General features: G+C 38.3%; 1 protein-coding gene and 1 long non-coding RNA gene across 3 annotated transcripts in view; one reads left to right on the forward strand and one right to left on the reverse strand.

The window, feature by feature from the left end:
* The window catches only part of plekhh2 (pleckstrin homology domain containing, family H (with MyTH4 domain) member 2), a 116,450-nt gene that overhangs the window by 21,039 nt on the left and 68,116 nt on the right, over positions 1-27,295 (reverse strand). The window contains exons 11-21 of one of the 2 annotated variants that reach the window (XM_043695674.1): positions 27,118-27,268; positions 22,668-22,807; positions 21,223-21,333; positions 19,120-19,206; positions 15,861-16,019; positions 14,853-14,933; positions 11,705-11,884; positions 10,864-10,972; positions 7,959-8,071; positions 6,135-6,314; positions 128-225 (exon numbers count right to left, since the gene is read on the reverse strand). In XM_043695674.1, the coding sequence (XP_043551609.1) occupies positions 128-225; positions 6,135-6,314; positions 7,959-8,071; positions 10,864-10,972; positions 11,705-11,884; positions 14,853-14,933; positions 15,861-16,019; positions 19,120-19,206; positions 21,223-21,333; positions 22,668-22,807; positions 27,118-27,268 (1,409 nt within the window). The remainder of the gene's footprint in view (positions 1-127; positions 226-6,134; positions 6,315-7,958; positions 8,072-10,863; positions 10,973-11,704; positions 11,885-14,852; positions 14,934-15,860; positions 16,020-19,119; positions 19,207-21,222; positions 21,334-22,667; positions 22,808-27,117; positions 27,269-27,295) is intronic. The other variant, XM_043695675.1, reaches the window with a different exon arrangement.
* Positions 37-27,197, forward strand: LOC122552758. Its single transcript, XR_006312480.1, has 3 exons — positions 37-232; positions 23,870-24,012; positions 27,062-27,197. It is a non-coding gene; the product is annotated as an uncharacterized LOC122552758 (long non-coding RNA).

Here is a 27,295-nt window from a genome sequence, read left to right on the forward strand (position 1 = left end):
GATCTGTACATTTAAGCTTGCATCTGTCATTGTCTCACATTGCAATTGATATAAAAGTGCCTTTTACCGTACCACCATTACTTGTACTGAAATTATTGACCATTTTATTTTATAACTTCTTACATACCTAGGTTCTGCATTTTGCTGCAGGTGATGTTTGAGCAACCAAAGGAAAGGATGCTGAGGAAGGAAAAGACCAACACACAGAGCCAAGAACTGCAATCCCTAAAAGGTATAAAAGTTAATTTTAAGAGATATTTTTGGGAAAAAATATTAAAAACTATTAAAACCATTTCTCTGATTAGACCTACTGGACATGGAATTGGTAAAATGATCACAAGACCAGAAAATATTGGAGCAGAATTAAGCCATTCAACCTTAGAACTTGCTCTGACATTTGATCATGGCTGATATGTTTCTCAACCCCATTCTACAGCCTTCATCCCATAAACTTTGTTCGCCTTACTAATCAAGAACATATTTATCTCTGTCTTAAATATACTCAATCACTTGGCCTCCACAGCCTTCTGTGCCAATGAGTTCCATAGATTCACTACCCTCTGGCTGATGAAATTCCTCAGAAGCACTCAGTCTTTAGTAAAGTTGTTCCATTTTTTCCACAAAATTACTACACATTTGGAACTTCCGTTGTTTGGTATTTGCGACTTAATGTTAAGTGAAATATTGAAATTAAGATCGAATCAATTGACTTTGCTTTCATTTAATCTTTCGTGCTAATAAATTTGATTCAGTGTTCTCATCAAGCAGCATCCTCTTGAGATTTAAATCACTGAGAATAGTGTAGAGACTTTAGATACATCACCTTGGTTAGATTTGAACTCAAGTTATAGACACAAAATAACAAGATGATAATCCAATGCACCACCCAGTCTTTGTGCATTACATAATAACTGGGAACAGGAGTAGGCCATCTCACCCTTACAGTCCGCTCCGCCATTCAATATGATCATGGCTGATCTTCTCATGGCCTCAGCTTCACTTACCTGCCCTCTCTCCACAACCCTAAATTCTTTTACTCTTCAAAAAAGTGTCTACCTTAGCTTTAAAAACATTACTGAGGAAGCCTTAATTACTTCACTGGGCAGGGAATTCCATAGATACACAACCTTTTGCATGAAGAAGTTCCGTCTCAATTCAGTCCTAAATCTGCGCCCCCTAATTTTGAAGCTATGCCCTCTTGTCCTAGTTTCACCTGCCAGTGGAAACATCTTCTCTCCTATCTTATATATTCCCTTCATAATTTTACATGTTTCTATAAGATCCCCCCTCATTCTCCTAAATTCCAATGAAAATAATCCCAGTCTACACAGTCTCTCCTCAGAAGCCAACCCCCTCAACTCCGGAATCAACCTAGTGAATCTCCTCTGTACCCCTCTAGTGCCAGTACATCCTTTCTCAAGTAATGAGACCAAATCTGCAAGCAGTACTCCAGGTGTGGCCTCACCAGCACCCTGTACAGTTGCAGCATAACCTCCCTATTTTAAAACCCAACCCCTTTAGCAATGAAGGACAAAATTACATTTGCCTTTGTAATCACTTATGTGATTCATGCACAAGTGCACACAGGTCCCTCTGCACAGCAGCATGCTGTAATTTTTTTTTACCATTCAAGTCAGTCCTTTTCTCTGTTATTACTACCAAAATGGATGACTTCATATTTATGAATATTGTACTACATCTGCCAGACCCACTCACTTAAAGTAACAATGTCCCTCTGCACACTTTGCCCTACCACTCATCTTATGTGTCATCTGCAAACACTACACATGGTCCCCAACTCCAAATCATCTTTGTATAATTGTGAATAATTGCGTTCCTAGCACTGATCCTTGAGGCACACCACTAGTCACCGATTGCCAACCAGAAAAACACTAATTTATTCCCCCTGTTTGCTTCCTGTTAGTTAACAAATTCTCTATCCATGCTAATATATTACCTGTAATGCCATGCATCTTTATCTTATGCAGCAGCCTTTTGTGTGACACCTTGTCGAATGATTTTTGGAAACCTAGATACACCACATCCGCTGGGTCCCCGATGTCCACCTTGCTCATAATGTCTTTATAGAATTCCAGTGTTTTTAAACAGTGGCGTCACACTTGCTGTTTTCCAATCTGCTAGAACTGCTCCAGAGTCCAGCAAATTTTGGAAAATTTCCACAAGTGAATTTGCCATTTCCCCTGGCATCTCTTTTTGTACCCTGGGATGCATTTCATCAGGGGTGGGAGACTTGTCTACCTTTAGCTCCATTAGCTTGTCACATACTACCTCTTTCACGACAATGATTGTTTCTAGGTCCTCAACTATCTTCGTCTCCATGTCAGTATCTGGCATGTTATTCATGTCCTCCACTGTGACGACCGACACAAAATACCTGTTCAATGTATCAGCCATTTCCTCATATCCCATTACTAAATCACCCTTCTCATCCTGTAAAGGGCCAATGTTTACCTTAGCCACTCTTTCTCGGTTCATATATTTATAGAAACTTTTGCTATCTGTTATATTGTTTAAAGTAAATAAGTTGCATTTTATGTATGAATTAGTGTGCATTTCTCAAGAAAGGGAGGCGAGAGAGGAGGGGTTGGCATTTTTGATAAGGGACAGCATCACAGCTTTACTGAGGAGGGCATTCCTGGAAATACATCCAGGGACGTTAATTGGGTGGAACTGAGAAATAAGGAAGGGATGATCACCTCATTGGGATTGTATTATAGACCCCATAATAGTCAGAGGGAAATTGAGAAACAAATTTGTAAGGCGATTTCAGTAATCTGTAAAAATCATAGAGTGATTATGGTCAGGGATTTTAACTTTCCAGACATAGATCGGGACTGACATAGTGTTTATAGATGGGGAAGAATTTGTTAAGTGTACAAGAAAGTTTTCTGATTCAGTATGTGGATGTACCTACTAGAGAAGGTGCAGAACTTGACCTAATAAGGCAGGGCAGGTGTCTGAGGTGTCTGGAGCACTTTGGGGCCAGCGACCATAATTCTATTAATTTAAAAATAGTGATGGTAAAGGATAGACCAGATCTAAAAGTTGAAGTTCTAAATTGGAGGAAGGTCAATTTTGACAGTATTAGGCAAGAATATTCAAAAGCTGATTGGGTGCAGATGTTCTCAGGTAAAGGAAAGGCTGGAAAATGGGAATCTTCAGAAATGGTATAACGAGAATCCAGAGAACAGTATATTCCTGTTGGGTGAAAGGAAAGGCTGGGAGGTGTAGGGAATGCTGGATGACTAGAGAATTTGATGGTTTGGTTAAGAAAAAGAAGGAAGTATAGACAGGAGAGATAGAGTGAATTTTCGAATACTATAAAGGCAGTAGGAGTATACTTAAGAGGGGAATCAGGAGGGCAAAAAGGGGATATGAGATAGCTTTGGCAAATAGGGTTAAGGAGAATCCAAAGGGTTTTTACAAATACATTAAGGACAAAAGAGTTAACTACGGAGCAAATAGGGCCCCTCAAAAATGAGCTAGGCAGCCTTTGTGTGGAGCCACAGGAGATGGGGGAAGATACTAAACGAGTATTTTGCATCAGTTTTTACTGTGGAGAAGGACATGGAAGATCTGGAATGTGGAGAAATAGATGGTGACATCTTGAAAAATGTCCACATTACAGAGGTGGTGGTGCTGGGATGTCTTGAAACGCTGAAAGATGGATAAATTCCCAGGACCTGATCAGGTGTACCCTAGAACTCTGTGGGAAGTAAGGGAAATGATTGCTAGGCTCCTTGCTGAGATGTTTGTATTATCGATAGCCACAGGGGTGAGGTGCCAGAAGATTGGAGGTTGGCGAACATGGTACCATTATTTAAGATGGGCGGTAAGGACAAGCCAGGGAACTATAGACCAGTGAGCCTGATGTCAGTGGTGGGCAAGTTGTTGGAGGGAATCTTGAGGGACAGCATTTACACGTATTTGGAAAGGCAAGGACTGATTAGGGATAGTCAGCATGACTTTGTGCATGGGAAGTCATGTGTCACGAACTTGATTGAGTTTTTTGAAAAAGTAACGAAGAGAATTGATGAGGGCAGAGTGGTGGACTTGATCTATATGGACTTCAGTAAGGCACCCCCATGGGAGATTGGTTAGCAAGATTAGAGTTCATGGAATACAGGGAGAACTAACCATTTGGATACAGATCTAGCTTAAAGGTAGAAGAGAGAGGATGGTCGTGGAGGGTTGTTTTTCAGAGTGGAGACCTGTGACCAGTGGAGTGCCACAAGGATCGGTGCTGTGTCCGCTATTTTTTGTCATTTATATAAATGATTTGGATATCAACGTGGGAGCTATAGTTAGTAAATTTGTAGATGACACCAAAACTGGAGATGTAGTGGACATTGAAGAAGATTACCTCAGATTACAAAGGGATCTTGATCAGATGGGCCAAAGGGCTGAGGAGTGGTTGATGGAGTTTAATTAAGATAAATGCAAGGTGCTGCATTTTAGGAAAGCAAATCTTAGGAGGACTTATACACTTAATGGTAAGGTCCTAGGGAGTGTTGCTGAACAAAGAAATCTTGAAGTGCAGGTTTATAGCTCCTTGAAAGTAGAGTCACAGGTAGATAGAATAGTGAAGAAGGCGTTTGGTATGCTTTCCTTTACTGGTCAGAATATTGAGTATAGGAGTTGGGAGGTCATGTTGCAGCTGTACAGGACATTGATTAGGCCACTTTTGGAATATTACGTGCAATTCTGGTCTCCTTCTTATCCAAAAGATGTTGTGAAACTTGAAAGGGTTCAGAAAAGACTTACAAGGATGTTGCCAGGGTTGGAGGATTTGAGCTATACGGAGAGGCTGAATAGGCTGGGTCTGTTTTCCATGGAGCATCAAAAGCTGAGGGGTGACCTCATAGAAGTTTATAAGATCATGAGGGGCATGGATAACATAAATAGACAAGGTCTTTTCCCTGGAGTGAGGAAGTCTAGAACTAGAGGGCATAGGTTTAGGGTGAGTGGGAAAAGATAGGGCGGGTGGCTCAGTGGTTAGCACTGCTGCCTCACAGCACCAGGGACCCAAGTTCAATTCCCACCTCGGGCAACTGTCTGTGTGGAGTTTGGACATTCTCCCCAGGTCTGCGTGGGTTTCCTCCAGGTGCTCTGGTTTCCTCCCACAGTCCAAAGATGTGCAGGTTAGGTGAATTGGCCATGCTAAACTGTCCATAGTGTTAGGTGTAGGGGAATCAGTCTGGGTGGGTTGCTCTTTGGAGGGTCGGTGTGGACGTTTTGGGCCAAAGGGCCTATTTCCACACTGTTGGGAATCTAATCTAATCTAGTATAAAAGGGACCCAAGGGGCAATTTTTTCACGCAGAGGGTGGTGCGTGTATGGAATGAGCTAGAGGAAGTGATGGAGACTAGTACAATTGCAACATATAAAAGACACCTGGATGAGTATATGAATAGGAAGGGTTTGGAGAGATATGGCCAGGTGCTGGCAAATGGGACTAGATTAGGTTGGGATATCTGGTTGGCATGGACGAGTTCGACCAAAGGGTCTGTTTCCATGCTGTACATCTCTATGACTCTATGACTTAAAGAATATATCAATATTTCATTGCTCCACAAATTGCTCACATCATTAATTGTATTTTTTAAAATTTGTAGAAATCAACAATTAATCTACCTAGTAGAAATCTTTACAATTAGAAACATTTGAACCATCCTTCCAACCTGTCATTTCAGTTTCCTGTTAGATTTCACTTCAGGATGTCTCCAAAATCCCAGTAATTAACCAGGTGATAAATATTTAAAGTTCAAGGTCCTTCCATTTAAAGGAAATAATATTCAAACTATGGTGGAAGATAAGATAGCAGTTAAGTATGGGAACAACAGGAATATAACATTTTGATGTTTGCTGAAACACTTTTCTTAATTTTCATTAAAAATCCAACCTTGCTCTCGTAATTATTTATTTGTTTCACAAGATGTGCACTTCTGTGAAGCACTACCAACCAGATATAATGAGAAACTGAGCTTTGAATGTAGGAATAAATCATAACTGACAATTCTGAGTAGCTCAGAATTCTCATCTAAGCAGCACATTTGTTTATTTACTAACAAACAATGCAAATTTTATTTTGAAAATTCTTCACATATACAATACCTGTATACATGCAGATTGGTTCTGGGTTTGTCGCTTTCTTGTTTGCTTGATTATTTGACAGTAGATTTCATTTTGCAACTCTTTATGTGTGAGACACACTTGTAAAACACTCTGAGCCAGTGATACATGATAATCAATTGCAGGGGCATCAATAGTAACATTGATGAATAACTGAGAAGTCTGTAGAATAAAACAAATATTTCATTTTATGACGATAGTTAACTACTTTATGCTATTGGTGATAAAAAATAGGAATCTCTTCTTTCTGAAGATTATAGTCTCTGGTTAGTCTGAAATCAAACTCGTGTTGGATGCAGGTCATCAGCAAAAGAACTGCCCACAAATTGGCACTAAATTATCTTGGGAACCACAAGATCAGCTGGTGTGAGATGTGGCAAAATATACCTTGACATAGTATGAAATTGCTTCCTATATTTTGTAAGACAAAGAACATCGAACCACATTATTGAATTCTGAGGAAATGTGGAGGGACCATTTTGAATTTTGGGTGAGGTCACATGAGTAATTGGAAGTTTAAAAACTTACACTTCAGCAAAGCTACATATATTTTGATAGTCATGGGATCACAGTTTGGTAGAACTATCTAATTATTGACCCGAAGAATTGATAGATGGTACTGATTTATTCACTTTGGACACATAATTCAAAGAACTATTAACAAGCCATCAAGAAATACTTTTTCACAAAAAGGATAGTGAAAATGGGACTCCCACCTCTCTTTGCCCTCACAAATATAATTTAATATAAATGTTCAAAGTTTCAATATCCAAGTTTTTGCAGGGTCAGTGATGATTCTTTGCTTCAGATGTAATCCCAACAATTATGTTACACTTGACAACCACCTGATGAAGGAGCAGCGCTCGAAAGCAAATGCTTCCAAATAAACCTGTTGGACTATAACCTAGTGTTGTGTGATTTTTAACATTAGGCCAAATGTCTTCTGCATTTAACAAAATATTGTCTTCAGTAGCATTTATGACAGTAAGTACTTTCATAATACCTCTCCCAATGCAAAAATTGAGTTCCAATTCATCAGTTCATTTATATTTCCCCAGTGCTGTATCAGAAAATATATTCATGACAATTGGGTGAAAGCATGCCAAAAGAGAAGTTTAATATTTGTTCAGTGGTACATAACCAAACACAATGCAAATTTTAACATCAGATTCTATAAATCACAATGAAATTCAAAATATTACTATTGCATTTTATGTTACCATCAACCAACATGAAAATATTAGCCTGGTGAATATTGCAAAAACATTGCAACCCAATCCACTAAATATATTCAATATATATCATCCCATACACTGGTGAAATACATTGGCCTATGATTGCCCTAGCAGTGAATCTAATCATGTGCGGCATGTCTTCTGTTTATTAGATCTTTCTTTAAAGAGAAAGTTTTTTAAATCACCATTAATTTCAGCATAAAGCAATGGACTCCACAGTTGTAATTATAATTTTCAGTTCCAGAGACATTGATAATCAGTAATTATTACTATCATTTTATTAAAAGAGTTATTAGACAGAAGTGGATGAACATTCCGTGGTGAGTTCAGTTTGTTTCTATTACACAAGTACAGCAACTTGACACAAATAATGTATTTCAATGATGAATCTGACAGCGGGATGACGTTTTTGTGAAGCTACTAACTGATCCATGCATGTCAATTCTTGGATTTTTTGCCTTCAAGCATGTAACTACCTTAAGGTGAAGTTATTTTAGCACATGTAAAGCAAGTGCCTATAGTCTTGCCATTACTTTGGCAACAAATTGTAGTGCGTACTAATCAATGTTACCTTAAACAATTTGAGCGCTTCAGTCTGTAAAGCTGCAGATGGTAGTGTGGTAAGAGGAGACGCTATTCCATCTTTACTATAGCACAGAGTAGGGTGTGACCACAACTGGGAATCTGTCAAAGAGCAGAATCAGAGTAAAATAATTGAATAAATTGAATGTAAAAATTAATAAATTAAATAAAAAGTCATATTATTCATGTTTGAATCATTACAGTGTTAAATTTATGAGTTTAATAAGATTATTATATTTTGGTACTGTTGCTTTACGTTTAGGGTAAATGAAGAAGACTTTTTATTTATTCATTTATGGGATGAGGTCATTGCTGGCCAGGTCAGCATTTATTGCCCATCCCTAATTGTCCAGATGGCAGTTAAGCTTTAACCACATTGCTGTGGGTCTGGAGTAACACATAGGCCAGACGAGGTAAGGATGGCAGTTTCCTTCTCTAAAGGACATTAGTGAACCAGATGAGGTTTTCTGACAATTGACATGGATTCATGGTCATCATTAGACTCTTAATTCTAAATATTTATTGAATGCAAATTCCACCATCTGCAGAATTCGAACCTGACTCTCTGGGTTAACAGTCCAGCAACAAGAAGGCTTGACCTTCTTGCCATTCTGTCTGACATTAATTTAATTGGATTGACATTGATTTGATTATTATAGATCAAAGAGAGACTTAGATTGAGAAAGATAAGAGCTATTTGAATTTTTAAACAACTGCTGTCAGATAGAGAGAGTCATTGAGTGTACAGCACAGAAACAGACCCTTCGGTCCAACTCGTCCATGCCGACCAGATATCCTAATGCAATCTAATCCCATCTGCCAGCACCCAGCCAATTTCAGCAATCAACTAGAAGTAAAAATCTCATTTTAAAATTTATGGATCTCTAGGAAAAGCATAACAATTACTACAGTCATTTAAAATTGAGAAATTAAGTTAATTTAGTTCCACATCTGACTACAGGTTAACAACAATCAAGATGATGAATTAAGTAGTAAACATACAAGCCTAAGAATTTTCATTACTTGCCAGGACTCAACCCTGAGACTGCAGATAAGACTGTTTAATAAAACTAATTTAGTTTTTATAAATGTGACTGAATGATGCAGAGGCTAGACATTGGGATCTTGCTTAATTCGTCCGCATCAGCTGTGGCTCAGATAGTGGCATATTTGCTTCTAAATTAGATTCAAGTCCCAATCTAGGGCTTGGGCATAAAAAAAAAATCAACATGACACTCCAGTGCAGTACTAATGCAGTACTTCACTGTTAGAGGTGCTGTCTTTCAGATGAGATGTTAAACCAAGGCTCCATTTATCAGAGTGCTTATTCTAATAGAACCCTTGGCACTATTTTGAAGAGGAACAGTAAGTTATCCCCACTGTCCCCATGATTTATTTCTCAACAGGAAATTAAATAAAATTATCTGGTCATTATCATCATGTTCCTTGTGGGACAAAATAGAAATTGCTGAAAAAAGTCAGCAGGTCTGGCAGCATTTGTGGAAAAAAACAGAGTCAATGATTGGGGTTCATATCTAGTAATAGCTAGATAAAGGTGTTATATATGGTGGAGAGAGGGGTGGTGGGCTGGGAGTTGAAGAAGTGAGAGGATAGGTGCAGATGGAGTCCACAGGGAAAGAAAGACAGTTGGGGGACAAGGAGATGGATAATCAAGGAAGGAGAAAAGCTGACAATGGGGACAATTGGTAGGTGAAAAACGGTGGCTGTGATGAAAGCAACGCAGGTGGTAATAAGGGCTGGATAAAGTATATGGAAGAAGATGCTCAGACTCTAAAATTATTGAACTCAATATTAAGTCCTGAATGCTACAGAGTCCCTAAGTGGAAAATGAGATGGTGTTCTTCCAGTTTGCATTAAGCTTCAGTGGGGCACTCCAACAGGCCTAAGACAGAAATGTTGGCCAGGAAATACTCCTGCCACGTGCTAAAGCTGCAGGCAATTGGAAGCTCAGGGATATTATTGAGGTCATAATGTAGGCATTCTGCAAATCAGTCACAGTGTTTCGTGTCCCTGGTGTAGAGGAGACCACATTGTAAACTAGATTGAATGAAGTGCAAGTAAATCATTACTTCACCTCAAAGGTGTGTCTGGATCTTGCATAGTGAGGATGGAGGAAGTAAATGGACAGGTGTTACAGTTTCTGTGATTGCAAGGGAAGATATAGGTGATGCAGAGAGTAGAAGCGAAATGGACCAGGTGTCCCAGAGGGATCTGTAGAATGCTGACAAGGGAGGGGAGCACAATATGTTTCTGGTGGTGGCATCTTGCTGGAGGTGGTGGAAATGGCAGCTTATAATCCTTTGGGTGTGAATGCTGATGGGGTGGAAAGTGAGAACTGGGGGACCCTATCAATGTGTGGGAAGGAAGAGAAGAGATGAGGGCAGAAGTGCAGGAAAAGGGTCAGACATGCTTGAAGACTGTGAGGGCGAGGGCATTTCCGAGGTCTTCCTGCGGAAGGCAGCATCACAGAACATATACGGTGGAGATGGAGAATCTGGTAGAATGGAATGGAGTCTTTACAGGGAGAAGGATGTGAGGATGTACACTTAAATGCACTCACCTTCTGAATCTGACAAGTCATTGCAGGAATATAACTGCCACATTTCCTGAGGGTCCAGAGACAGAGCCGAAACAATTAATGATGAAAAGTTGAATGACTATGAGGTTCATAGCCTTGTTATCATATTTTGTTTACACATTAACTACTTTCATGGTTGGTTTCCCATCAACTCTTCCAGCCTTTATTAAAGATGAAGTGGATGGGTTTAGGCCAGGAATCCAATTTTAAGGGAGTTAAAACCCTCATCTGATTCCAGACACAACTGTTTATTTTGGTTAACATAACCTCCCTCTGTGCCTGAAATATTACTTACAGGTATCACTGTCTGCATTAAACAGGTTGCCAACGAGTTGTTCAAATTCAGTTCCCACATTTACATTGGTGCTGCCTGCAGCTATAGTTAGTTGATACAACCAGGTATCCTATGAAGAAAACAAAATATATTAAAACACCAGTGCTTCATTCAAGCCCCAGTTGGATAACCAATTCTGTGATTTTCAAACTGGTCTGATTTTTAACCAAAGATCTACTGTGACTATACTCCAACACTTGATAACAACTGATGGAAAAATGATCACTGCTAATGAGTAAACAAACTACATATCACCTTCGCCATGTTCATTTTATTGAGGTATCAACTATGTCTTAGCAATATCATTATTGTCTTGGAGTGGGTCAGTCTTGGCTTCAGGTTCCCCTTCAGAGATGGGAACAGGAACTCGACTGGTAATTAATTACAATACTGAATGTGTGCTGCACTATTTTTGGCTGGAACTATAAACTGGAGTCCTGTCTGGTCTCTCAGAGTTTGGTTGAAAAGATTCCCTGAGACTATTCAATGAAGGGCAGGGCAATTCTCCTGGTTTTCCAGCTAACAATTACTCAAACGACAGCTGAAACAGATACTTAGAATTTTGTTTTCTCAAATCACTTTGTGGGATCTTGCTGTGCATAAATTGGCTTCCATGTCTACATTCACAAGAGGGAATTGGCTGTAAACCTGTTTGGGACTTCTCAACGTTGTAACCACACATCATAAATGCAAGTCCTGCATGAAGTCACTGTATAATACTGAAGAACATTAATTATAAATCTAAGTGTCCGTAGATTAATATAAAAGAGGTGGTATGCTTATTAAACAACTCTAAGTTTACCTTTTCATGTTTGGAGCCAATGAGGAGATAGGTAGGCCCCTGCTCTTTGGGATATATAGAAATTGTGTAATGTGTGGACAGAAGACTACAACTGCTCGTCTCATAGTCTTCATCTGAGTCACACGATCGGTCTACTTCTTCGACTCTTGCTTCCACCAAGTTTATCTGACCTAATGGGAACTTGAAAATAATCAAAATGTGTAACAGATTGTGAATAAAGGCACTGTAGTACAGTGCATTACAAATATTTTTAAAACCACCTTTAATACAGAGAATAGACATGGGGCTGGCAAATTGATGGGATGAAAGACTGCTTCTCTCTTAGTAGTAAGGGTGTGTGTGAAATAAGATTGAAGGGGTATAGGCCCCAGGGGAAGTACTTGAGATTTCCTCAAAGGCTACTTCTTGGTTTGTAGGGGCTACCTATTGGTCTTCACTAATTCCTTCACTAGTCGATACAGTTACATTGTACCAATAACTTCTGTGTTTGTGTTGACATTTGGGAGATTTTTATTCACAGAAGCAGAACTGAAAGACTTCTCAATATTCTCACTAATCATAACCACTCTATTAAACTCAATGCCACAAACATGAGGAAATCGGAATTTACATTAACACAAAATAACAGACAAGCATTAACAATGATTGCTTTTTGTCACCCAATAAAAAGCTGCAGACATGACAGACACAAAAAAGTCACAAAGCTCACCATTAAAATCTTTTGCCTCAATCAACTTCACTTAGCCAAATAAAACTGGCAAAGATACACTAAAATGAAGATTGACATGAGAGTTATTACAAATATCCTACCAGTCTGAATTCTGAAGGACATGTAATGGGATCATTGTAACTTCACCATTCAACCAACACTAACAATGCAACACAGCTACGGCAATTCAGCACAGCAACCACAAACATTTTGCCTCAGACAGAAATGGACCAGCAGAGTCAGGACTACCAGCATGTTTAGCTCTCAATATTGCGACTATCCTCCAGATCACAGGGGTACCCATACAAGCAGAAAAGGCCAAGAATGTTCACATTGTGACAGTCCAAGATTTACCACAGCTGTGAGCAGACAGGTCCAATGCCTTAGGACATTTCAAAAGCAATGTTTTCTTGCAATTCAGAGAAGATGCATTTCCACTGATTAACCTTCCCAGAAGATGCAGTTTCATGTCCAAAAAACACTTAAATATGACCTGGATTGCATGGAAAAAAATGGTATTATTTGCCATATGGATCATCACAAATAGGTGGAGTTAACAAGGACAGCAAAATCATAGTTTATCTAAATTAAACTGCTCTAAGCCTCCCCCTAAGAGGATGCCCATTCAAAATTTCAACACAGGAGGAAGTTCACAGGAGCCAAATTCTTCTCTAATCTGAACACTAAACATGGATATTGATCAGTACAGTTAGCCAAGGAAACTACTTACTTTTGGAACATCATTGGAAGATATTGCTTTTGGTTTATTTGTTGGTCAAGATCCAGCAACATGTGCATGGAATCACAAAACACATCTGGGGCAAGTGAATTGCTGATGACACATTCAAACATATAATTATAAGCAACAGTTGGCCACTCAGCCTTCTGAACAAGTTCTGTTATTGAATAAAATCATTGCTCATCTGGTCTTAACTTCAACTCCACCTTCTTGCCTATTCTGATAGCCTTTCATTTGGAGGAATTGTGTTGGCATCAGAGGTATGGCAAAATGGGGGGAAAAAAGCTGGTGATGGTTAAGGGATGGGTAAATTTCCCCAAGCAAGCACCTGGATCCAGGAGTTGGGTTGAAGGCACTTAACTTCTCAATCCACTACGTCCTTATTACAGTGAAGCTGATAGGTTCCATGAGGTTCAGGATACCCAGTCAATAGATAAACTTAAAAAAAAAACTGCAGACAATGAGGTAAATGGCAGTCCTTTAACTTCCAACCTGCCTTCTTGGAACAGATTGGCTTACCACCCAGATTCCACTTCAATTCAAGTTATAAATGGACAATCTGGCAGCAGTTGATCAAGCAGATTTTACAGACTTTACCTTCACCCTCAAGACCACCTCAAATTCAGTCCAATGTAATAGACCAGCTCAAGGTCTGGGAGATGGACATTCAGGGGAAAAGTAATGGGATTTGAGAGTGCAATTCTAAAGACAGCAAAAGGGGTGTGCTTATTGGAGTCTTTTAAGGGCAGGCCAGGTAGTAGCAAAACAGAATGGAAGAGCATTTGAGTTAGCTTTGTAAGGCTTCAAGATTGACCTTCATTCTGGAGGGCATACATTCCAGGAAACAGAATTCAATAACAAATAATGTAGGAGATATGGCCATGAATGCATGACTAGGGAAGATTACTCATATGGAGTGGTTCCAGGGACTGTTAATGAGAGTTTTGAAATGAAGTTGCTATGCCTTCAGTGCTTGTCAAAAGGGCATCTTTGATTTGTAAGAGAATCTGTAAACATATGATGAATGAAGTGCCAAAACACAAAACAGACTCAAGAGACATAAAAGGAAATGACAGAGCAAGGGAACAAATAAAAAAGATGTAGGAATAAAAGGAGACACGAGCAAAAGCAAAAAGAAAAAAAATCACTGAAATAAATAAGACAAAAGGTAAATTGGGTTATGTTGTGAAGATGCTGAGTTTGTATCACATGACAAATTTATGACCTCAGCTGTTCAGGAAAAGCAGATGAAGAATTGAAATGAAAAAAAAGATTGTCTGGGCCGATTAAGACTATAAAAATTACAACAGCCTCTTCCACATGCAACCTGTCAAAGAGTTTGTCATATCTTTAGTCCTCAGTATGTTGAGCAAAACAGATTTCAAGGAGAAAGTGAGGTCTGCAGATGCTGGAGATCAGAGCTGAAAATGTGTTGCTGGAAAAGCCCAGCAGGTCAGGCAGCATCCAAGGAACAGGAGAATCGACGTTTCGGGCATAAGCCCTTCTTCAGGAATCCTGAAGAAGGGCTTATGCCCGAAACGTCGATTCTCCTGTTCCTTGGATGCTGCCTGACCTGCTGCGCTTTTCCAGCAACACATTTTCAAAACAGATTTCAAGTCTGGAGAGTAAGCAGGTTGTCTATCAGTGAACAAAATATGGAGGTTGGAAAAGACATAATCACTTTAAAGGTGCTGTTTTACCTTATTTTCGTGATTACGGAAATAATAAAGAATTTTTCCAACAAGTGCACACCAGACTCTCTTGGAGTAACCATGCTTTACCTGCAAGGCAATTGTTAGATTCAGTTTAAGACACAATAGCCTGGTATCTGATTCTATGCATTGCATTAACAGCAAGAAATAAAAACAAAAAGCTCCTCCTAAACTTATATTTTCATCTTCTTTAATTGATTGGTGTGCCACTATTCAAGTGAGAAAATATGCAGCTAGGCTGTTATTTCAGAACAAATCACCAAAACAAACCGTAACTGGGCCTTGGCCAAGTTTTTGATATGTCTTTTATTCTGCTGTAGGTTGAATATTTTTGGTCTTAACTAAATAACTGGCAACATTCACTTGACATTTCAATGCTCAGGATTACCACAACCTAGAACAACATTTTTTATCAAAAAATAAATATGACAAGGTTACTGTTTATGAATTAAATCAATAGCTAGGTTTTCTGTGACTTTAATTACTGTAACATTTACATTCAACACTATCTTAAATTATTGATGATTTAAACTATTGAATAATAAACCTCAGCACTGTATGACACCTTTGTAAGTGCTGTCTTTGAGACATCAACAGATCCTCTAAATTGAGATATCTTCATACCTAAACAATACCTTTTACAATTTTTAGCAGTAACAAAACGTTCTGTTGTAAGTAATTTAAGGATCGATTTCTTTAGATTAATATTTTAAGCTCATCATAACTGAAACACATAGTTTTGAAAATGAATTGTCTCAATCAATGCTGGATTAGTTAGTCACCTGTGCGTCTACATTTACAGCTACCTAAATACATGAGAATTAGATATTTAGGTAATATGGTAATATTTATCCAAATCAAAAGTTTAGAACATAAGCTGTTTATCACAAACAACATACTTCGAATTAATACATTTCAGTTCCAAATTGGTGAATGCACATTCCTGTCATTCAAGTTGGCCATCAATTATTGTATATATAATTAAAGAAACAGTACCTTGGTTAGTAAACCTTCAATTGATGGCTTGACATCTGGCTGTGTGAAAAGAGGGCTAGCAGCTTGGACACGTAACACATTCTGCAAAACCCTAATCCATTCCTCAAGAATATTTGGAGAATCTGCAGTCAGGTAGTATGTCTTCTTTTCTGTAATGAGCTTGGATAGAAAATACAATAAACATGTCATTACACTGACACTGAATCTTTGCAATTGGGTAAATGATTGAACTGACGGTCAAATGAACACACTAACTTACAAAAGCATGCAAAAATAACAGTTGTAATCAAAATGGCCATTCTTTTGGGGAATGTTTTACTCCTAAATACAAAAGCCAACTTGTTTTAAAACAAATATTGTGACGAATCCAGCTGATGTAATTATTGGGTATGTCAGATCCCAGATTGAAACCTAGTTTGCTGGATGTCACTTTGTTTGGTCTGGTTTGAACAAAATGATTTCTCAGTCAAAAATAAGCACATAATTCTACAAATTTTGCACCATCAATACAACTATTTATTTATAATACAAATTTAAAGATTTTTAAACACACAGTATAATCCCATCAATTGCAAAACACTCCTTTATAAATTGAAAACAAAAACAACAGCTTTTGTACAGTACCCAAAACTACACCTTGTACCTTCAAACACCACTCCTACAGCACATGCGTCAGAGTCCCTGTCTTCAGCACTTTGACAAAGTTAACTATGATTTTAACTTATAGACCAGAACTGCTTCTTCCTGGAACTATTATACCTCTGAGTTTCAAGAAACCTTTTTAGGATTTTATCCCAACTTCTGGTCTGGGGCTATCACTAATTCTTTACTTTAAGAAAATCTAGTTTCACTACATCCTTCCTTTCTCAGGAAAACTGGTCTATAGAAGTGTCTTCAAAGAACTGGTCAAAAGTCAAACTAATAAAGATTATCTCTCTAAGCTTTGAATGTTTTCCTACACTTAAAAATGTATTCCTTAACTTCTAAATTGAAGCCTGCTTATCTTGTTTGGTCATGAAACCCTGCAATGAACATAAAACCTCATTAGTTCTGAAGACAGGCCTCAAAAACGGTTTTAAAACAAATCACCACAGCCTACACAATTGTGAATTGACTATTAACTTCAGACACACAAAATACCCATGTTACTATTTTAAGAACCCAAAAATACAAAGTTACAATAAATAATATTAAATATATGTATGTAAAAGTCAAACACTCTGTCACATTTTTTTTTACTCGAGGAGTTCATCATAGAATATTCCTGTAACTGGCACAATAACATTAGTTACTAAAAGAAAACATTTATAATAATCAATGTGTAGGTACAAATGATGGAATAATGAGAGGAATATAAGGGGAATACCATCATTCCACATTTCTCTTAGATTTCTGATAGAAGAATAAATGAGGTAGGAAGTTGCCAATTAAAAAAAGATGTTTAATCTGTATACTATGATTGTCTATTTATTTTCCTGGTCTTCATCTATGTCTAACACAGAGCTATCTATTTGCTTAAATAAATGGAAATTCAGGGTTACTAGACGTTGAGTTGCATTCAGACAGTAATTCATCAGGATATTTCACTAAATCTTAGCAAGATTTTAAATACATTTTTCACTTAGTTTGCATTTTCCTATTGCTTATCCACTATTCACAAACTTTTCTGTCAATTACTGTGGTGCGCTTTTCTGTCCCACTATTGGAGCAGTTGAGGAAGACTAAGTTTACCCATGGAAAAACCTCATATATATTCCTGCTGCAGGTGGGAAACAATGAAGAAAGGGATGACAGACAGGAAAGGGGTCTTTGTACACTTCTACGTAACCTTCCCACTTAACCTTCCCATTGTATCTCTAAGCAGAGATCTCTAACCTTCAATTTACCAGATGAACTTATGTATAAATTTCCTTTTGTCAAATGAGCTTTGATTTAATATAATAAGCTGTTACAGAGTTGTGTCAAATACTTCAAGCTGAACTATATAACCAAACCTTGCCACAGGTATAGCAGTGTAAATTCTAGGATACCACTGAGGACAGCTATCCTCAGAGGTATGGAATATACAACAGATATTTTACTTGTCTGAGCAATCAATCAATCTCATCTTCTTCCTTTCCATGAACTATCCAACAGTCCCAGCTGCACAAGTTCAAAGAGGAGAAAATTCTCTAAAATTGAATTTGTTACGAGCTACACACACATCTTCAAGTGCTCCATCACATAATATTGGTACCTCTGTCATTAGGAGAGACTGTATTCTCCAATGTACATCATTGGCCATGCAAGTAGATAGGGTGGTAAAGAAGGCGTATGGCATGCTTGCCTTTATTGGTCAGGGAATTGCATATAAGAGCAGGGATGTCATGTTGCAGCTTTATAAGACTTTGGTTAGGCCACATTTAGAGTATTGCATTCAATTCTGGTAGCTACATTACAGAAAGGATATGGAGGCTTTGAGAACAGTGCAGAAGAGATTTATCAGGATGCTGCCTGGATTAGAGGGTATGAGCTGTAAGGAGAGGCCAGAAAAATTCAGGTTGTTTTCTTTGGAGTAGCAGAGGCTGAGGGAAGACTTGAAAAGAAGTCTATAAAATTATGAGATACATAGATACAGTCTACGGTCAGAATCCCAGAGTTGAAATGTTTAATACTAGAGGGCATGCATTTAAAGTGAGAGAGGGAAAGTTCAAAGGAGATGTGAGGGACAAGTTTTTTTTTTACAGAGTGGGAGGAGTCTGGAACACCCTGCCAGGGTGGTGGTGGAGGCAGATACAATAGGGGCAAAGGGACTTTTAGATAAACACATGAATATGCAAAGTATGGAGGGTTATGGACCAAGGGTAGGCAAATGGGATTAGTTTAATCTGGCGTCATGTTCAGCACAATATCATGGGCCAAAGGGATTGTTCCTGTGCTGTACAGTTCTATGTACATGTGCCTTTTTAGATTGTTGCAGGCTTGTAGCATGTTGGGAAGTTCTACTAGTACTAAACTATTATCAACCTAAACTTGAAAATCAAATATAGCATGGTTTGCATTAATAAAAGCTGGAGATTCTAGGGGCACACCATTGAAGCTTGGAACCTCCAAAAACGTTTCTTTAAAAAATAGATTGTTTTCACTTCCCTGAAATACATAGAGTATAAGCACCTTCAAGCATGTAGTTGTCAGAGGATACTTGCAAATTCAATAACTTAATGTTGCAAAGTTGTTTGAAAGGAGCACTGTATTAGAGAAACGTGACTAAAAATACTACCTGAATTGTTTGTTTTCCGTCACACCTGACAATGTGATTTGAGACATTGAGCTCAATCTGACCTTGTGGTTTACGGATGACATCACTCTGAATTTAGAGATAAGAGAAATCAGATTTTAGTGTATGCAATATAGGCTCATTTTCAGGTATTAATCTGGGTAGTCTGAAGATTATTAATATTTTCTAGATTGAAATGCAGATCAGGCTGAATGGATGAAAGCTTTATTGAGTTTCCCACTCTTATCCTTTCTGCATGAAAATCCACATGACCTGATGGAGTCACTCAATTATTGCAAGCTAATAATTGCCTAAAGCAGAGTAGTGTGTGGTCGTTCCTGCCACAACTTCTATTGACTGGGTATGCATGATGGGCCAAGGGCTGAAGAATAGAGGCATAGACTATTTTCTAAATGGGAAAAGGAAATCTGAAGCACAAAGGGATTTGGGGGTCAGAGTTCAGGATTCTCTTAACGTTAACGTGCAGGTTCAGTTGGCAGTTAAGAAGGCAAATGCAATGTTAGCATTCATTTTGAAACGACTAGAAGACAAGACCAGGGATGTATGACAGAGGCTGCATAAAGCTCTGGTCAGACTGCATTTGGAACATTGTGAGCAGTTTCGAGCCCCAAAGGGAAGGATGTGCTAGACTTGGAGGGGGGTGCAGAGGAGGTTTATATGAATGATCCGAGGGACAATGGGCATGTCATAGGAGGAGAGAATGAGGACTCTGGGTCTGTCCGCAATGGAGTTTAGAATCATAGAATCCTCAGTGTGAAAGCAGGCGATTCAGCCCATCGAGTCCGCACCAACTCTCTGAAACGCATCCCACCAGACACATCCCTACCCTATCCCTGTAACCCTGCATTTCCCAGAGCAAATTCATGTAGACTACACATCCATGGATACTGTGGGGCAATTTAGCATAGTCAATCTACCTAATATGCTCATCTTTGGAATGTGGGAGGAAACTGGAGGAATGTACAAACCCTGAGGAAACCCACACAGATAAGAGGAGAATGTACAAACTCCACACACACACTGTCACTCAAGGCTGGACTTGAACCCTGGTCCCTGGTGCTGTGAGGCAGTAGTGGTAACCATGAGCCACCCTACAGATGGGTGGGAAATGAAAAGGATGGGGCGGGCGGGGGAGTCTCATTGAAACTTACACAATACTGAGAGGCCTGGATAGAGTGGAGTGGAGATGTTTTCACTTGTAGGAGAGATTAGGACCCAACGGCACTGCCTCAGAGTGAAGGGATTACTCTTTACACCAGAGATGAGGCGGAATTTCTGCAACCAGACGGTGGTGAATTTGTGGAATTCATTGCTGCAGAAGGCAGTGGAGGCCAAGCTATTAAATGTATTCAAGCCAGAGATAGATAGATGCTGGATACGTAAGGGGATCAAGGGCTATGGAGAGAAGGCAGAAAAATGGGGTTGAGAAACATATCAGCCATGATTGAATGGTGGAGCAGACTCGATGGGCTGAATTCTGCTCCTAAATATTATGGTCTTATGGTTATAGAAGTAACACTGGTATATTCTGACCCAATCTCATACGAAATTAACCAGCATATTGTTCAGCACATCACTGCTAAAGAATAATTTGGATTCAGAATTTTTAAATCTGAAGATAATGCAGGTAAAGTGAATGATATCATAAGGGACAATATTCCATTATTTCAGCCATAAATCAAAAACATGTAGAAACATTTCTGAGACTTAGAAGAATCAGAGGTAATCTCAATAAATCATATAAGTTTCTTACAGGGTTTTACAGCACATCAGAAGGCCACTTGATGCATGGCATTCATACTGGCTACTCAGAAGATTGTAAATCTTTGGAAGTTTCCACTCGAGAGAGCTGTGGAATGTTGCTGATTACATTCAAGACAGAGATTAAATTTTGCTCATTTACAACATCAAGACATATGGGAATAGGACAGCAAGGGAAATTGGTATGTAAAATCAGCCACGATCATATGAAATGGCAGAACAGGGCTTGAGGGCCTAATGCTGACTCCTATTTGTAATGCTTTTACTGGTTAGCATTAAACTAGTTACTCTATAAATTTAAAACAGAGTAGTTATCTTACTTACTGGTGATTTGTAGTACAGCAATTCACCACCTTTAAGGACAAACCATCGCCGTTTCCATGTTTTCACTTTTCCTCCCATTTTTAACAAATATCCAGACTTTTCTAAAAGTTCCTGTACAATGGATCATTGTGCACATTATTTTTGCATTATTGGAAAAATGTTTTGTATTTTACTTTGTCACATTATAAATGGATATGGAGTGAAGCAAATTTTAGTTGGACATATTTTTCTATCCATTTGATGCATCTGTCTCAAAAAGAGAAACTACAAACTAATTGATGGTAATTGGGATCACTACTTGCACTTTGCAAAAAGATTTATTTAGTTTGAAGTGAGCATATTCTTCAGAGATGTTGATGACAATTTTAAGAGAATTTCTGCTCATCTTCAACAGGTCAATTTTGTATATTTGTGTGGATGTCAAATTTCCAATCAAGACCTTCAGGAGTTCATAAATTGTAGTAACAAAATTCAGATCAAAACTATAAAGTGAAGCACCAATGGATAATCTCCAAACATCTGCTTTCAGACAGAGAAAGAGGTCACACTATTCAAAATATGCATTTGAAGAAAATAACAGAACTCATTTTTAAGCACATCAGACAACATTCAAACTCAGCATTTCAATCCAGTCATTTTACTGGTGATTTGGAAAAGATGTATTCTTACATTAGGTAACATTAAATAAACAATACATGGTAAAACAACTTTCTAATTGAAATCAACTAACATTTTGAGCAGTAAGTATATAGAGTGGGACTCGAATCAAATAATAATGTTTTTCACTACCAGCAAGTACCAAGTCTTGTAGTTTGCACCACAGGGAATGAAAGATGGAATAGAAAGCATTGGAACTTGTGGTAATTCTAGTCATGCATCGTTTATGATGTTGACGTAAACAAACCCACCTCTATAGTGTTTACGCTATTGACTTTGGCCACCTAAGCTGAATTTAATTTTGTTCCTGGACACCATGATGTGGAGGTGGTGGTGTTGGACTGGGTTGGACAAGATCAAAAATTACATGGCACCAAGTTATAGTCCAATCGGTTTATTTGAACACACTGGCTTTCGGAGTGCTGTTCCTTCATCAGGTATTAGTGCTCTGAAACCTAGTGTTTTCAAATAATGCCATTGGATTATAACCTAGTGAAGTGTGATTTTTAAAATCTTTTTCCTGGTCAGTGATCGAAAACATAAACTTTAAATGATGCTCATTGGATAATGATCAAGATTGAGGACTAATTGATTTCCTTATATCTAAGCCTGGAGTAATGGGATTAGGTGTAATACTCCCAATGTTTAAGGATTGTCTGTGATAAGATAAATAACTGAAGCACAGCTAGTGGATCAACCACAGAACTTTTGATCCCTGAATGATGATTGCTATGTTATTTTGATCTGCTAGTGAGCAGGATTCATACTTGACAAGAATAAATACTTACATTTTTGCCACTATCGATGGAATGGGAAGAACATGTTTTTGGAAGTTTCTGTTCTGGCTCAGAACATTCTGTGTCTGTACAGTATGCATCTGGTGGAATGGCGTAATCACTTTCTGAAGTCATAGAAGACATCGATACTCCTGCTCAAAATATTCATAGAATATGTGTATTAATATTCATACAAACTCCATACTTATAGAAAGCAATCTTCCACACAAAATGAAAAGATAGAATATCCCCCTCAAGGCTCAAAGGTTTGAGCTGATGAATTCCTCTTATTTACGTGCATTGAGATTGAATTTTGTTGTTCTCAACTGTTGGAACTTAAGATACATCCCTAGACTATGCAACACCTCGATGTTTTACTTCAGGTTTAGGAAATATGGGTTATTTTACTTTGCCCAAGAGGAAGTGCCCTTTTAGTTGTGTCTTAATTAAAATAAAATAATCTGAAGGCTTGTTGTAACATGAAAAGATAAAATCCTTTACTCTTTCACAGGCAGAGAGAATCCACATCCATAAAATGGCCCTAGCGGCCAAAATCAGGAACTCCTTCCCATGAACCCAGCTCCTGCCATTTTTGCAGGAGTGCAGCAAAGGTGGGTCAGGGGGTGGGGTTGGTGGGTTAAAATGTGCATATCTGTGGTCCAGAGATAACTCCACACATTAAACTTTAGCTGTTTTGTCAGATTTTATTTTGACTGTCAGGATTTCTAAAAACATAACCGGTAGGAGAAAATATAAGCTCGTCAGAGTTCTGTGCAGAGGTACAGTATCATTTTGGAAAGGTGAGGTACTCTTTTGGCTATGCGGTCAGGATATCTCTGGGAGAAGTTCCTTTTACGATTGTTCAAAGTAGACGTGACCAAGTAAAAAGCGGATAAATCCTTTGGAACTGAAGTTCACTGGATTTGTAAAGGGGAGCTGTCAGTTGGAGCCATCAAGCTTTCAATGCTTTTAAATCACCTGCCTTTAAGAATTTGAAGCAATATCTGCATTATTAAAAATAATTCAGTGCTTTTTTTTCAGTCTGTCTGTGGGCATAAGTCTGTCGGTAAATATTCAGAAAACATGCTAGATGACTGATTTCATAACTTGTCACATTCACACTGGGTGCTGGTCAGTTCACAGGTTGATTAACAGCTATAATTAATTACAAAATTCTAAGATGAAAGTACAATAACGAATGTTTCTTTTTATAGGGATTAAAGAAAGTTAAATACGGTGATTTCTCAAAAGAAAAATCAATGAGAGAGCTTTTGAAAAAGTGCATTAGTCAATCAACACACAGAATTTGATCTATAATCTCAGCATGGGTCCTAAAGATTGCCGCTGGTGGATGCTGGTGAGTTGGCTTGAAGGATAGAAGGACAAAGTCATGGAGGTGGGGTTAGATATTGGAACTATGAAGAATTAGGGGTGAGTGTTGCCTTTGGTATTTTTTTTTCACACTAGTGCTGGTGCATGGAAGTCAGCCTTTTGTCAAATCCACCTCTCCATCTGGAACCCAGAATTCCTTCACAGGTTGTTGGTCACAATTCCCACAAAACCTTGATCCTCTGGAACCAAATTGCAAATTTCTGAAGTACTTTCTCTGAATTCCATTTGCAAAGCCAGAAACTGTCTTCACTCTCTGCTCCCAACCCAACAGCAAAATTTAAGCCCAAGTTAAGAGTGCATAATGTCTAAGTTATGAAAACGGGGTTAGCAAGAGCTCTGCACATCTACAAACTTTATTGCTTTACATATTCAAGCACAACTGTATTTACACTGCGTTGCACTGCATGCTGATCTTGAGTAAAATATGCAATAGAATACATATGCCTTGTATTCCCACAATGAGAATGATTCTCTGATTATAGAGCTCTCCAAATTCAGGACTATTGACTATATTTAAGAGCGTTTGGAAATATTTTTAATCCCGTCAGTATTTTAATTTAAAACATACCCCTGCAAAAAAAAGCAAAATTAAGAAAGACATTTGTTGAGGAAATTATTTTTTAAAATTTCTATAGGAAGGATGTCTTCGGTGCATCCACAAGATAATGCAACTGTGCATCTCACAATATATTTCATAAATGGTGTTGTTTCCTTAGGCATTATTACCACATTCCCACTTCAAATTGAACTCTGTTTAGTGATTTCTACAACAATGTAGGGCAAAGGATACTATTTGTCTCCACAATCCTGTTCAACTGATCAGATTCAGCATTTCTAACCTATTATTCAACTCCACCATCCTAAATTTGATTAATATATTTGAGTGCCGTACCTACTAAACATCTGTTGATTTCAATCTTTTGGTTTTCAATTGGTGTAACATCAACAGCTTTGTTACTCAGAAATCTAGTTTTGAACGATTTTTTGTGTTGAGAGGTGCTCCCTAATTTTTCCCCTAAAGAGCTCACATTCTAATTTAAGGACTGTGCCTTTTGTTCTGGATTGCCAGCGGAGGAAATAGTTATCTGTATCTGCCCTTTTCAAATCTTTTTTCAATATCTTGACTAGATCACTTCTCAATCTTTCAACACTCAAGCTAATGTGATTCAACTTTAAAATATTTATCCTCAAAGCTTATTCCTTTAAATACGGAGATTATTCTGAAGAATCAGCAGACTATCCAATTCACTTTCATATAATATTGGTGTATAAGCATAGTGCTTGTGTCCCAGAGTTTTCTTCTGGACAAGTGAACAGTATTTCTAACTTACCATCTCCGACATTCCAAAGGTTATTAAATAGCATCTGTTTATATTGAACTCTTGACATATTGAATATCTTGATGCAATGAACTGTTCACATTCCCCAGATCCATAAGACCATAAGAGATAGGAGCAGAAATTAGGCCATTCAGCCCATCTCTGCCATTCAATCATGGCTAATAAGTTTCTCAATTCCATTCTCCTGCTTTCTCCCTGTAACTCTTGATCCCCTTGACAATCAGGAGCCTAACTAGCTTTGTCTTAAATGTACTCAATGACTTGGCCTCCACAGCCTTCTGTGGCAATCACTCTCTAACTGAAGAAGATTCACCTTATCTCCATTCTAAAGGGTCTTCCCTTTAAGGCTGTGCTCTCAGATCTTAGTCTCTCCTATCAATGGAACCATCTTTCTAATATCTACTCTGTCCAGACCATTCAGTATTCCATATGTTTCAGTTAGATTCCCCCCTCATCCTTCTAAATTACTTTGAATATAAACCCAGAGTCCTCAAACATTCCTCATATGTTAAGTTTTTCATTCCTGGGACCATTCTTGTGAACCTCCTTTGAACATGCTCCAGGGCCAGTACATCCTTCCTGAGGTATGGGGCCCAAAATTGCTCACAATACTCTAGATGTGGTCTAACCAAAGCTTTATAAAGTCTCAGAAGTACATCCCTGCATTTAAATTCTCGTCATCTCAAATAAATGCCAACATTGCATTTACCTTCCCAACTACCGACTCAACCTGCAAGTTCACCTTAAGAGAATCCTGGACTAGAACTCCCAAGCTCCTTTGCACTTCAGATTTCTGAATTTTCTCCCATTTAGAAAATAGTCCATGCTTCTATTCCTCCGGCCAAAATGCATGGCATCACACTTTCCCACATTGCATTTCATCTGCCGTTTCTTTGCCCACTCTGCTAACTGGTCTAAATCTATCTCTAGCCTCTCTGTCTCCTCAGTACTACCAGACCTGGGATTTAATTTTATTTACTTATATTTTGACACTGCCATTTAGATACACTCATTTGCAGATAAACAGCTCTGTTCTCCTGCAATATCCAGCAACATATCCTGTTGTCCCCACATTGCTACATGGGTATTGGTAGTGTTCCTGATTTGGCTGGTATAAATGTTGTGAAGATTCTCTGTGATGGTCTATCACTAGCTTTTCTCCAAGTTTCAGATATTGAGTGTGAACTAATGACATCCAGCACTATTTATATGGGCCCAACAGCATAGGAAATATCTAGTTTCAGCAATGTTCCTCTACTGTAGAATTTGACAGGAGAATAGTTTTGGATTTGTACTAGACAAGCCAGATAGGCTTGGGAACATAGCAAGGCATGTGTTGCAGTCATCATAATGGAAAACAGGATAGAAACCCCAAGAGAATGGGCCAGGATAACATAATTCCTGATACTCGTAAGTTATTCTCTTGTTCCCTTGTATTTCATTGCATTAAGTTGTCATTGTTTCTATTTCATGGTGCTTATTTGAAATAAGTCATGTGATACTATGTAAAAATGGAGCACGTGGAGACAATGCTATAATAAATATTTTATTACTAACCCGCTTAAAGGGTATTAACATCAGAACATAGGTTAGCAATTAATTAATTAACAGTGAAGAAATTAATTAATCTTGGAAACTCTTATTAATGTCTTATTTTATCATTTGCTTACACAGATTCCCATTTTCTCATTTATCTGTGTTGCATTATACAAATCCAAAGGGAATCTCACCTCGTTTCATGGCCCGTGGACTGCTTGGACTACTGCCTTTGCGAGAGTCTGATCCTGTCAATGAAGTCCTGGAACTTCCTCTCGAGCTGTCACTTTCTTCAGTTTCGGAAAGCTCATCTGAGAAAGGGCTTGTACTAATCTGAGCTGCTTTCTTAAAGATTAAGCAAGATCTGCAAGT

Source organism: Chiloscyllium plagiosum, chromosome 9 (assembly GCF_004010195.1).
Source record: "Chiloscyllium plagiosum isolate BGI_BamShark_2017 chromosome 9, ASM401019v2, whole genome shotgun sequence".
Lineage (NCBI taxonomy): Eukaryota > Metazoa > Chordata > Chondrichthyes > Orectolobiformes > Hemiscylliidae > Chiloscyllium > Chiloscyllium plagiosum.